The sequence below is a fragment of the Dasypus novemcinctus genome, chromosome 20 (assembly GCF_030445035.2).
Source record: "Dasypus novemcinctus isolate mDasNov1 chromosome 20, mDasNov1.1.hap2, whole genome shotgun sequence".
In the NCBI taxonomy this organism is placed as follows: domain Eukaryota; kingdom Metazoa; phylum Chordata; class Mammalia; order Cingulata; family Dasypodidae; genus Dasypus; species Dasypus novemcinctus.
In genome coordinates, this window is record NC_080692.1 from 30,083,253 (window position 1) to 30,097,294 (window position 14,042).

Below are 14,042 nucleotides of genomic sequence, written 5' to 3' on the forward strand. Positions count from 1 at the left end.
AAATAGACTAACATAAACTCTGAGGAAGATTTAAAAGGAATGTAAAAATACGTAGTAATTGACAATCTTACCCACTGTTTGCAGGGTAACCAGCCAAGCATCGGATTTTTTCTCATTGGCACATATACAATGATTTTCATCACCAGTTGAGAGAAGTGTGGCTTGGAAGGCGCTAGATGCTTCCAGATAATTACTAATCTGTGAGATCCAGATACAAAAAGAGAAAAAGAGAAGATTCAGTTCTTTCCATACATTTACATAATATAGCCAGGTATGTCCCAGAGGTTCTAAAGGAATTCTTCACCTTCCATATTTTCTACCATGGGAAAAATAGCTTATCAGCCATGGAGAAACCTTCAAAGCTCTGCTACATAATTATTATAATCTGACCTTTGGCACTTATTGACCCATGACTTATTATTTTGGAAAAAAAACAAAAACAATAGTTAAGTCACATAGAATAATATACTACTTTAGAAAAGTATCACAAAATAAGCAGATGTTTTGATCAATCTGGGTAGATCAAGTTATCATACTGTGAGCCTCAGTTTCCTTTCACTTATCTGTAAATTAGGGCCATTATTGTCTCTTTTTTTAAAAGACTTATTATTTATTTATTAATAAATAATAAATATTTATTATTTATATAAAATAAAATATTATTTTATTTCTCTCCCCAACCCCTCCTTCTCCTTCCCCCATTGTCCGCTCTCTGTGTCCATTTGCTGTATGGTCTTCTATGTCTGCTTGCATTCTTGTCAGCAGCTCCAGGGATCTGTGTCTCTTTTTGTTGTTGTTGCATCATCTTGCTGCATCAGCTCTCCATGTATGCAGCTGCCACTCTGGGCAGGCTGCACTTTTTTTGCATGGGGCAGCTCTCCTTATGGGGTGCACTCCTTGCATGTGGGGCTACGCTATGCAAGGAACACCCCTGTGTGGCATGGCACTCCTTGCACGCATCAGTACTGCATGTGGGCCAGCTCACCACGCCAGTCAGGAGGCCCTGGGTTTGAACCCTGGACCTCCCATATGTTAGGAGGATGCTCTTATCAGTTGAGCCAAATCCACTTCCCCCATTATTTTCTCTTGCTCACAGTTGTTATGTCTGTTATAGCAGGTAGCATATATAAAATATCTAGAACAGTGCATTCATCTCAGGCTTAGAAATAAAATTTTTATTAGCAAGCAAGGAAGCAAATGAACAAAACTTCCTTTAATGTGAGAAATTATTTTTTCCCTAAAAACTAGCTACTTGAATGCTGAATCCCAGTTAACTTAATAGATTTTTACACACCTGGTTTTTTTCAATAAACTGTTTCAGTTAAATCAAGAATATGTTAATAGGTCAAGTATCTTACTTGATATTTTGGTTATGTAAATCTGTAATTGCTTTTTACTTAGGTTGATAAAATAATTGGATGTCAATAAAGGGTTGGGTTTGAGCATCATACCATGCTGAAACCATACTGAAATAAAAGGTGAGCAATAAGATAGCAAAAGGCCATACTTTCATTATAGATATTACTAAAATTTTTCATTCAGTTGAAGACTACAGAGAAGGGAAAATAATCCAAATGCCTGTGTTTGCAATATGTTATGAAAGGCTCATCATTGACATTACTTTATTCAATGCTCTTAAGAATCCAGCCAAATATGTAGAGTAACATCATTTTACACACTGGTAAACTGAGGTTTAGAAAGATTAAGTACCTTGTTCAAAGCAGTAGTGCCAGGAAGTGTAAAAACCAAGATCTTAACCCAGAGGGAAAAGTCTGTGCTTTTCTTCTAAGAAATTGCTGCTTTTCCACAGTTATTGCCCAATGGTCAAGAGCCCATGAAACCACTAAGAAGTCATTTATATATTCTACACATCTTCAGCTAATTTCAAGGGGAAATGTAAGCAGATTTAAAACTTAATTTAATAACATTCAGCTTGATTATTTAACAAATCCTTCCACTAAGTTCTTGGATATGTTGAAGAATTGAAGGTGCTAGATAGCTCTTCATCCAATCATTCCTCCTCACACCACACACACAAACGGAAAAGATAATTTATGCCTCCGAGTTTGTCTTCAGTTCTCTTTTGGTCATCCATCCATCCAGATATACTAATTTATATTTCTAAAGTCCCCACGGCATGACTGTGTAAAGCTCGACAATATCTGTGATGGTTAGTCTCATTGTGTCAACTTGGCTAGGCTATAGTACCCAGTTGTTTAGTTAAACACTAATCTAAATGTTGCTGTGAGAGTATTTTGTAAAGTATGGTTAATATCTACAATTAGTTGACTAAGTAAAGGAGATTACCCTTCATAACATGGATGGATATTATCTAATCAGTTGAAGGCCTTAAGAGCAAAGACTGCAGCATAAAATTCTGCCTGGGTTTCCAGAAGCCAGTTTACAAATTTTGGACTCAAGACTGCAACATCAACTTCTGAGTGAGTTTTCAGATTGCCAACCTGCCCTTCAAATTGTGGATATGCTAGCCCCCACAATCGTGAGCTAATTACTCAAAATAAATATCTTTATACCATCTATCTATCTACCTACCTACCTACCTATCTATCATCTATTATCTATATACTTACCTACCTACCTACCTACTTAGTGATCTAATCAATATCCTATTGGTTTAGTTTCTCTAGAGAATCCTGATTGATACAATTTCTTCAAAACATACTTAGGAAACATAAAGTACCCCCGAAGTTCAATTTATTGACAAAAAAATGTCTATTTACTAAAAAGACTCAAGGTAGTACCTGAATACATCTTTTCATATAGTTGAAGACATTGGCCGTCAGAGTGAACGTTTCTCCTTGAACAACTGAAAAGGGTAGAGTAAGATCTACAAAGAAGGGCTTAAAAACATTGAGGGAGGTGTTTTCGGAGATGCCAAATCCAGCTTCATCGTTAATGCAGAATCCATTGGCATTCCACTGTGCAATGGTATCAGGAACTGTAAGAGGAATTTTGGCTACACCTGTGGAGCTAAGGGAGAAGATTCAGACAACACTGGAGAAAGGATCAGTCACCACATAAGAAATAACTGGATCATTCATTTACTCAAAGCTTTGCATCCCTTTCTTGAACTAGTCAACACTCAGCTAAACTACAAAAGGAGAATTCTTTTTAAAATAAATCCCATTTTTCCTCTCTTTAGTTTCTTGTTATGCCTTATCTTTAAAGAAGCTCAAAGGCAAGCCCTGTGTTTGGTGTACTAGCCTCTATTCATTTATACTTTCCTTAGACTCTATTTTGTCTCTTAATTCTGAGGTATCTTTTTACTCTAAATTCTATTGATCATCTATCTTTCCTTATAATCTTTACCAAATTACAAATTGTTGAAATACTTGACATAGGGATTGATCTCTCACTTACTTATAAAATACTGAGAGAGATACATTTTTTCTGTGTATATTTCTCTTTTTTTAATTATTGATAGACACTTTGATGGATCTTAGAAGCAAAGTATTTAAAAATGTTGGAATAGGTGGGATACATGAACTAATGACATTAATTTACTTGGGATACATGCATTAGTGATTAATTTACTCATAAACTTGTTTTGCCACATTTATCCAACTTTACTGACAACTTTAGAAGTATAAGCCCTGCCGTACAATTTTAAAATGTCATATATTTGAATTTATTACAGTCCCTACTTAGAAACTCATTTTCCCCAACCTCTCTCCTCCCTTTTCTATCTCTTTTTCATTATTTCTTCCATTCTTTGCCTCTTCTTGCTAACTTCACATTTTGTTTCCTCTCTCCTTTCTCCCTTACAGCCATATGTATTTTGTGATTATTATGTTTACCATTCATATAAGAGAAAACATTTTCATGATCTCCCATACAACTTTTCTTCCCACAATATCAGATTCTAATAAAAATATACAATAAAAAGTAACAGAATAAGGAAAAGAAGTAAGTAAAAATGAAAGAAGGAGAATTTAAAAGGATGAAAAGAGAGGACTTAGTAGAAGCCTATCAGAGGCTCTGAAGAGTTTTCAACATGCTCTTTTAAGCTTCTTACTTTGGGGCACATTTATTTTGTTAAGGCTGAGAAGTATTTATGGATATTTTTCCTCAGTTTTTCAGGTAAAAAGAAAAAAATAATTAAGTACAGGAAAACAATAAAAAAACTCACTCAGTTGTGACAAGTTTCCAAAGCCAAGTTTCAAGAAATGATGTCGTCAGAGTCTCAGTGTAAGAGTTAGCATTTTCAGAAGTCTGAGAACGTGCATCTACCTCTGAATGTATTCCTAGAAGACAAAACACATTATGAACAATAAACTATTTCATATAGAAAAAAGTCAAATTCAACTTTTTGGCAAATGAACTTATATTTTGAGCACAAGTCAATAAAAGAAGTTATTATTCATTGAATTATTGCTATGTTCCATTTGCTATACAAATGCTTTTCACATATTTTAATTCGTTTAATCCTCACAATATTTTTTTATGATGCTTTAAGATCCTTTTCCTAGATAAAAGGATTCACCTTAGGTTTGGTGAATTTTCTATGAATATTTTATAATGCTTACTAAAAAGGTAAGAGAATATTAACTATTCATCCCTGTGATCATCTATCATTGATATTTTGACAGATTGTACTTATAAGTACATACACAAGTAATATGGGAATACACTGTTCTATAAAATAATTAAAACATTACAAATAAAGTGAGGCCCCCTTTGACCTCACCACCAACCTTGCATTTTTTCCCCTCTTGTATGTAATCTTCCACGTATCCGTAGAAAATATAGGTCTATTTTCTATTCTCTTTTATTTTTAAAATGGTAGTATATTTATCATTCAATAAATTGTTTTTCTCCCTTAACAATTTATTTTTGAACTATACTAATGTTTATATAAATATATTTATTTCATTGTTTTTAGCTGTTTTACGGTGCTACCTATACCTTTCTTGATGGGCAAATTTTCAGATTTATTTCCTGTTTTATTCAGTATCTTTGTTCATTGATATTCTAATGTACGACTACTTCTCTGCAGTTAACACAACATGTATACTCTCTGGATTATTGGGTATGTACATTTTTCTTTATGAAAAATACCATTAAAAAGCTCCTTGGAGACCAATTTATATTTTCACTAACAAATGGCATGAGAGCATCTGTTATTTGACATTACCAGAATAAAAATTTTTATGAAGTAAAAATTGTACCACATTTGATTTATATTTCCTGAATTTCTAACAGGATTGAGCAAATTTTATTATGTTTATTAATCATATATATTTCCTCTCCTGTGCACTGTTCATTCATTAGCTTTTTAACTTTCCCTAGAGCATTGTCAGACATTTTCTTATTAATAGGTAGGAGTTTTATGTATATTCTAGTAATTAATTTTTCTTTGTTTTTATTAAATACATTGCAAAGAATTTCTCCCTATGTCAATAAACTAATATAAAATAATATGTATTAATGTCCATATAGCATATTAAAATATTACCTCTCCCCATTTTCCTAAAAGCAACACATTGTCTAATACACTAATGCAATTTGTACATATGCTTCACAGATATATAATATTGTTTTAGTGTGTTTATCTATTTTAAAGTCATATAAATGACACTGTAATTTAGATCTCACTGTGTTTCTTAGATTTTCTATGTATAACTTTGTGCTTAAATCTTATTCATGTTGTCTCTTTTTTGGTGAATTTTTTTTTTAATTTTTATTTATTTCTCTTCCCCTTCCTTCCCCCCCTCCCCCAGTTGTCTGCTCTCTTGTGTCCATTCTCTGTATGTTCTACTGTGTCTGCTTGCATTCTCAGTGACACCGGGAATATGTGTTTCTTTTTTGTTGCATCATCTTGCTGTGACAACTTTTCACGTGTGTGGTGCCACTCCTGGGTAGGCTACACTTTTCTCACATGGGGGTGGCTCCTTAATGTGGATCTATCATGAATAAATCTCTTGAAGGTGTTACTTCAGTTAAGGTGTGGCCCAACTAAAGCCTGTCGGGCTTTAATCTGGATTACTGGAGTCCTTTATCAGCAGAGTGAAAGTCAGATGGAGAAAGAAGTCATGGAGGGTGACCAGAAGCTAGGAGTCAATGAAACCCAGAAGAGAAAGGACATGTGACAGAAAAATCAAGGAATCCCAAATATTGTCAGCCAACCAGAAGATACCACCCTGGAAAGGAGCAGGTCTTCTAGCTTCTTGTGATGGTCTGAGTCTTTTGTGGATCCCAGGAAATTATATTCTTAAATTGGTCCAGTCCTGTGGGTGTGAACCTATCGTAGGTAAGAACTTAGATTATGGTAGATTTGGTTAAGGGTCATGTGATTAGGTTACTTAAGGAAAGTTGTAGCCCAGGGTGGGTCTTAATCCTCTTGCTGGAGTCCTTTATAAACTAGAATTGGCAAGGCTGCAGAGACAAAGAGAAACTCCACAAAGCTAAGAGAGAAAGTCCTGGAAGCCAGAAGTTGAAATCAATGGAACCCAGGAGAGAGGAAGCCACAGACTGATCAGAAAGTAACCACGCCTACAGCAGAAGGCAGAGACCAGCAGATGCTGCTCTTTGCCTCATCTGGTGCCTTGCCAGATGAGAGAGGAATCCAGGACCACTGAAGCCAGTCCTCAGGGTAAACAGCATCACCTAATGAAACTTTGATTTGGACATTTACCTCAGCCTCAAAATTGTAAGCTTCTAAGTTAATAGATTCCCATTGTAAAAGCCAACCCATTTCTGGCACACTGCCATGGCAGCCTTTTGCAAACTAAAATACTTCTGAAACCATGAGCCAATAAGTTACTGTTAAGTCAATCCACTACATGGCATTTATTTTAGCAGCTAGGAAATTAAACCTTTTGAAATTGGTGTATATGTTAATTCGTTTCTTGATGTTCCTTTATTTTTTATGATATTACTAGTGATGTTAAATATCTCTTCATACAGTTTTTACCTATTTGTTTCCCCTCCTTTATATCATGCCTTCATATATTTTCTCTATTTTTCAATTTTTTCAAAAAATTTTTTGTATGGTCCTTGACATCTTCTAGATTTCTAATCAAAAATCATTTCTTCATAGAGGTGTTCTATGACTATCTTATTTAAAATGGCATGCTCATGTTCTGCTCTTTTCTTTTTTCTTGTTTTATTTTCTCCATAGCAATTCTTTGGAAAGAGTACAATATAATGGTAAAAAACATGTACTTTGGGGTCAGAGTGCCTTGATTACAATCCTGTCTCTTCCAATAATTATCTGCTGCACTGGGCAAGTTAGGTAATCTCTCCGTGCATCATTTTCCTCATCATTAACCTGGAGTAACTATTTAAGAAATACCAATGATCAGAGCACTTATTACCACCTGAAATTATGTTTCTATGAATTGTCTGTAGCCCACTTCAATGTAAACTTCCTGAATATAAAGATTCTCCTGCTATAGTCTCAATATATTCTTTACATATACTCTATATTGTCACTATGTCACCAATATTCTGTATCAGGGGAAAATAAATACAACAAACAAAAAACCTCTCCTTTTTCCCAAAAATGCTTTGCAAAATTAAGAAATTACAATCTATCACCTGTCCTCTATGTTATATCAAGACTCACCTGAATAACTTTGACCATCATAACGATATCTGGATTTCTTGCACAGAACTGGTTTCCGGAGATGAGAGTTGGTAAAGACTTTTAATCCCATTGCCTTGCAAAGCAAGATCAGTTTTAGATCATATGACAATACAGACTAGCAGTTTAGACCAAGTTTTTGTTTTCCTTACATATTTATTCCCTTTTATTTACTTTTCCAATTCTAATTGTCATATATTTAGACATAATTCACAGCCATTTTCCAAATTCCATGTTTTCAATTCCTTTATTTCCTCCGATTATAATGACTTTTGCTCCCTTTTTCCTTAATAGTAACATCTGTTGATGAAAATCTTTAAATGAGAAAGAATGAAAAAAAATCTTATACTGTACATTTGCTGCCTTGAATTTGGCATTTTATGTTGGACTAGAACAAAAGCCCACTTGGAAACACTTTAAACATATATATATATTGATAGTACAGAATTTCAATTTGGGGAGTAGGGGTAGGAGAAAAGTGTTTGGGAATTTATATTAGATGCCCAGTACATAATGCAGGCAACATTGTGTCAGGAAAACTGGTAATTTTCTTAGATATTCTTTATCTTGCATTGTAAACCAATACTCTGAGAATTCTTAGATTAATGAAGACACATTCTAAATATTTCCTTGCTGTTTTCATTCTAGTATTCTTATTTTGATTTTGTCACATGTATTAACCATTTTAACTAATGATTTTCTTACCCTCACAAGGTCATAGGCATCTTCTCCAAAGTCAGCTGATGTTGGTTCATAATAAATTCCTTTGTAAAGGATTTGAGCATTGAGACATGGTTCTTTTTGGCCATCTTCTAAGTTATGTCCTTTGAAATTATAGCCACTCAGTTCCCTATGATATAGCTGATTATATATCTAATGGTAGAGAAAAATCAATGATGTATTTTTAATGGATAATAATTTACCTTTCTTCCCACAAGAAATATATATATCTTCTATACAATCGTAAAATTCCTAAGGAAAATTGTCATCTTATCTATACAAAATACCTACTAGGAAAGTATAGGATCACAGGGCTATCAATACTTTGATTTGTCATATAATCAATTGCACAATTACTGGCTTAATCATATTAAAACCAATAAAGAATGATGAGAATCAACTGGATTTTAAGAACTTCATATAAAGGGATAGCACAACATTCTTTGATGAGTCATCATTCAAGGACATTGTCATACAACGCCCTTGGTTAATTTATTAAATCTCCCTGAGCCTAAGATTATTCATTAGTCAAAGTGGAAATATAATTTCAACTCCATAGAGTTAATATAAAAATAAAAGGAAATAATGTATTTCAGAATACTCAGTAGCATGGCTATGAATAGAAAACGTTCGGTAAATATTTGTTTTAAAAGTGTTGCTTCCTTTTACCACAAGAGAATTAGTGTAGTTCATTTCACATGATTTCCAACCTAAAATACTTTTTATTCCAAGTGGACTTTTGCCAATTTCTTGGTTCCCTCGTTTATTTAAGTTTTCCCATTTTTATCTGAGGTAAAGACATAAAACTTAGAGTGGATGGTAAATAAAAGTAGTTTCAATCACTTACACTTTGTTCTGATAGCTGATCATGAGCCCTATGTAGCAATATACTTTGATCTAGAGCCAAAAGGGCACAAAGAGAGTTTGGCGCAGCTGAGACTTGAAGGCTGATACTGGATCCCGGTAAACTTTTTTCTTCAGAGAAATTTAAGTCGACCTGAAAATGATAATAGAACAAAGAACAAGGGATGGGAAGCCATATGAGATTCTTTCAGACTACCCTTAGTTTTTTCAAATGCACATACCATTTAGGTATGTCTTCTAATCGAGTTACCCTCCAAATGGCATCTGGAACTTAGAAGAAAGGGAACAACTTTCAAAGTGGAGGCCGTAATCCTGGTATTCTTTAATCCCCCCGTGTATTAACTTTACCATACTAGTTTTCTTTTCCAGTTCTCAGAGAAATTGGGAATTTTCTCAAGCCAACATGTTCCAAATTCTCCTCAGTTTTCCAACACTTGAACAATTCTGAAGGGGAATTTTTCCCCCTCACCTTATTATTGAAGCATTTTTCCATTTTCAGTCTGGTACTGTCGGTCATCATTTCTGCTCCAGGATGTAAACTGTAGACAAGCATAACTGCAGAGGGAAATAACTTAGTGCTAACTTCTATAGAGATGGAAAATGTGCCAGTTTTGGCTGTGAAAAGAGAAGATCAAATTAGAAAAGTGTCTTAGTAAAATTGCCGACTCCTTTAGCTAGCAAAACCCTCCATGAATTTCTAGCCGTCTCACCCACTGCCAGCGAACAAGAGGATACCTAATCTAACAAACTAATTCATAAAGCATTTCCAGAAGGAGGTCACCCAACTCTTTAATAAAATATAAAAGAAAATGACAGCTGGGCATTCCTTAATGTTTCAAATTCAAAGTCTTACTTTGTTTCACTTTTAAAATTCTTCCTTGTTTCAATGTAAAGATACTGTTTTTCTTGGAAGAGAAAGGAAAGGGTCAGTGACCCTGTCCCTTACAATAGTGCTTTAGTTATAATTAATATAAATATTTATTAACTAATACATTTTTTCTTTGAAATTAAGCCTATTCATATTCATATGTTTTTACACATTCTCAAACATTGATTTGGGACAGTAAACAACCCTAAAAATGAGGGGCTATGATTTTAAAGAAAAATGTAATATACACCCACATTAAAACATTCTAGTTGCATTAAATTCTATGCTAAAATGATGGGCCTCACCATTATCACTGATCTGGGCTTTATATTGTCCATGAAGCACGATTACACCTTTCGCAATTACCTAGAAGAATGAAAATATTATAATAAACTTGAGGCAAAAGTAACCTAATTTAATTTCATTATAGACTTCTGTCATTTACCTCTTTATTTGGTCTGAACAATAAAATTGAACAAGTTCATGTGTGAAATAGGATACCTGTAAATGAGCTTATAACCCTAATAATTATATTCAACAGAATTTAGGCATCTTGGATACATTTCTCTAAAGCAATTTAATATCCCACATTCCAAAACAAACAATTCCCTATGTTTGTTATATGTTTGTTTGTTTCCTATACGTGAAACAATTTCCACTCATATTTGAAAGTATTGAATTATATTAATAATTAAATGCATTTACTTTAATAAAACAAAACTACACAAATACATTATCAAGAGTCTCCCAGTGCTTGAAAGGTCTTTCTGGGTGATGGATTTGTTTGACCCAAACGGTGTAAGTAAGGAATGCTCATCCATCTCCAATCAAAATTTAAGAAGAAAAATAAAAAAGGAGGGGGTGTCACAGAAGAAAGCTTCTCTCACTTCGCTTTTATCAACAACCTTGTGCAAATTTACATCAACACGCTTTACTTGTAATCTCTAAAGTACAAACAAAGGCTGGAGATGTGACCTCTGTTAAGAAAACCATTGTATTTCAGAGTAAAGTCTCAGAGTATTATCTAAAGAGATGCTGAAATTCGGAGAAAATTTAAATTTCTATAAAATCATATAACCTGAAACTGCAGGACCAGGTAATCCTACTATTGTCAATATTTCACTGAACTCTCAAATTGCTTTAACTATCTGGAGTGTGTTGTTTTGGTAATTAAATCCTAAAGGAAAATTGAGTCTCTGCTAATTGTAAGATACTGTATTTGGTAATGTAAGAGTGCAAAGAGGAATGAGACTCAATATTTAATAAGCCTTTTGGCCACAGTTCTGAATACTGTTGTGTATATTAACTCTTTGACTCCTCAAAACAGTAAGATATTATAACAGATGGGGAAACTGAGGAAGAACGAAGAGGTAAAGGTATTTACCCACGTTCACACAGTTATGCTGCCTTTTAAAAGCATAATAAAGAATTCATTTTGAAATACTGTACTTTTATGTACTTGATGTTGTGCACTCTCCAAACCCAGTCCTTGACCTCCTAGAGGTTACAGAAGAGTGAGAGGCAATTTGCAAGCAATCACATAAACAAAGACATGTGCACAGACTTTGATAAGTAATGTGAGGAGAAACAAGCCCATTGATTAGGAAAGGATATGTAGAGCTGAACAGTACAATGACTTGAATTGTCTGGGTGAGCAGAGAAGGTTTCCTTAGAGAGTTTCATTTAAGCCAAGAATCGAATGATGAAGAGGATCATCTAAGCAAATAGAGTGTAGGCAGTTGGGGTGGTAGTGGTGCAGTTGGGAAGGAAGAGTATGATGGGCATAAGGAAAAGAATGTGGGAAGCTCCTGAGACAGAAAAGAGCTTGTCTGTCCATAAACATGAAAGACCACTGTGTCTGCAAAGAAGGAAGTCACAGTGCAGAATAATGGCAAATGGCACTGGCAAGTTTTCCAAGAGACAGAGAGGTAAAGCCTGGCAGGCAAGGACAAGGAGTTTGGGATTTATTTTAATAGTAATAGGAAGCCACTGAATGTATTTCAATTAGGGGAGTGAAATAATCCTTGTTGCTTTGGGAAGAAATTAGTCTAGATTTCCAGATTTAAGAGTTCTGTGTTCTCTTTTCTATAAAAGGCCTTGGAAAGAGCAAGAAAAACAAAAACTGAAAAGGAAGGAAGGAGAAGAAAAGGAGGAAAGAAGGAAGGAAAGGAGAGAATAAAGGAAGGAAGGGAAAGTGAGAAAGGAAGAGGAAGAGAGAAAGGAAGAGAGTGAGGAAGGAGGGAGGGAGGTAGAGGAGGGAAAGAAGGACAAACTCCTTGTTTAATTACATTAGGAAACAGAGGGAACTCTGCGCTATCTTTTAAAATAGAAATCAGGTGAAGTAATTGTTAAGCCCTTATAGGAGAAGAGAAAAAATAAACATAAGCTATTTCAAGAGGAAGCTGATGACAACTCAATTCAGCCCATGGAACTGCAGAATGGCTCTGCTCAGAAGTGGGAGATATGGGATACCTAGGTGGGCAGGGGTAGAAGGAGGGGAGGGGAGGAACCTAACTCTGGGAGGCTGGATGTCTTCTAAAGACTAATTAGATTCAGCTTCTCTTCCCAAGGATGCTTGGTGCTCCTCACTCAGCACTATGGCAATAGTGTTGTTAAAATAGTGAAGTATTTCAGTATTGGTGGTAAAGAACCTTAGTTTCTCAGACCTACACCCTACTTCCCTTGGACTCACCCCAATAGACTCCTCTGTCCCGCAAGCTAAATAGGCCACACCAGGCCTAGCAAAGGGCTTTAATGGAGTTATGACTGGTCTATTTTGCCTGCTTGGTGCCTATACCAAACTGATTTGAAGTATTTTATTATATATGGACTTGATGAATGAACAGCAAAAAAGTGAGAGGAATATAAAGAAAACTTGGCAGGATATGGTGATTCAGTAAATAGGGTGAAAAGAGAAGTGTCAAAGGTTTTTCTAAGATTCCAAGTTTGATAAACAGGAGAAATTTTGTTGTACTACGTTCACACTGCATGTAGATCTATCCAAACACTATTAGTTCCCAGAACTACAATGTACTTCAGACCTCTATGACCTTTCATATGTTATTTTCTCCAACAAACCTAAATTTGCCTCCATGTCAGCTAGGGAGACTCCTACTTCTCCTTACCAAACCCTGGTTAGGCATATCCTCACTCGTATGTATGAGGAAATCTATGCATATTTCCTAAGCGTAATTCCCAAACTTTTGTATACATTAGAATCATCTGTTAAAACAAAGTTGCTGGGTATCACCCCAGAGATTCTGAGACTATAGGTCCAGGGTGGGACCTGATAATCTGCATTTCTAAACCCATTCCTAGTTCAGGATGATGCCCTAACTTGGGGATCATTGTCCTAGCTAGAGTTAAGCATTGATTCTTCTGTATCACCCTTCTGACTGCACACATTTCATTTGTTGCATTTATGTCATTATAATTTAATGTTTTGTCTCCAACTGCACTTTCTCTGTTTCTATTCCCAGAGCCATGAAAAGCTTCTAATGATGTTTGTTGATTGAATTAATTCATGTTTCTTTAATTTTACATCATCCTTATCAATCTTAATAAAGGACCATGCATCCAGTTAGACAACATAAAATAATAAAATATACTTCATTATAATAATTAATGAGCACTTTTCATGGACAAGGCATTGTCCAAAGGGCTTTTATATGTATTATTGCATTTAATTCTCTTAACATCCCTCTGATTAGATTATTTTCATTAGACTAAAAAATTAAAGTTCTCTAGAGGTTAAAGCATGATTTGATCTCAGATATGTTAAAATGGAAATGACAGACTATGGAAAAAGTATGGTGAGAAAAATGAAGTGGATGAGAGTATGATGACTTGGCCTGTCTTGTATAGTTTTTAAACAGAAACTTCAGTTCTGTCAGTTATATGTTTTGCATTTACTTTGAAATTTACCATGATATAAGGTTTACATTAAGTTCCAAGAAGTTTGAAAATCAAGAAATTATTTTTGTT

General features: G+C 34.7%; 1 protein-coding gene across 3 annotated transcripts in view; it reads right to left on the reverse strand.

Moving 5' to 3' along the window:
- Positions 1–14,042, reverse strand: part of LOC101442018 (ovostatin-like) — a 62,559-nt gene that overhangs the window by 26,516 nt on the left and 22,001 nt on the right. For all 3 annotated transcript variants that reach the window (XM_058282758.2, XM_058282757.2, XM_058282756.2), the window contains 8 exons: positions 10,364–10,424; positions 9,660–9,805; positions 9,174–9,323; positions 8,312–8,479; positions 7,589–7,682; positions 4,151–4,265; positions 2,763–2,991; positions 72–198 (listed from right to left, as the gene is read on the reverse strand). In XM_058282758.2, the coding sequence (XP_058138741.1) occupies positions 72–198; positions 2,763–2,991; positions 4,151–4,265; positions 7,589–7,682; positions 8,312–8,479; positions 9,174–9,323; positions 9,660–9,805; positions 10,364–10,424 (1,090 nt within the window). The remainder of the gene's footprint in view (positions 1–71; positions 199–2,762; positions 2,992–4,150; positions 4,266–7,588; positions 7,683–8,311; positions 8,480–9,173; positions 9,324–9,659; positions 9,806–10,363; positions 10,425–14,042) is intronic.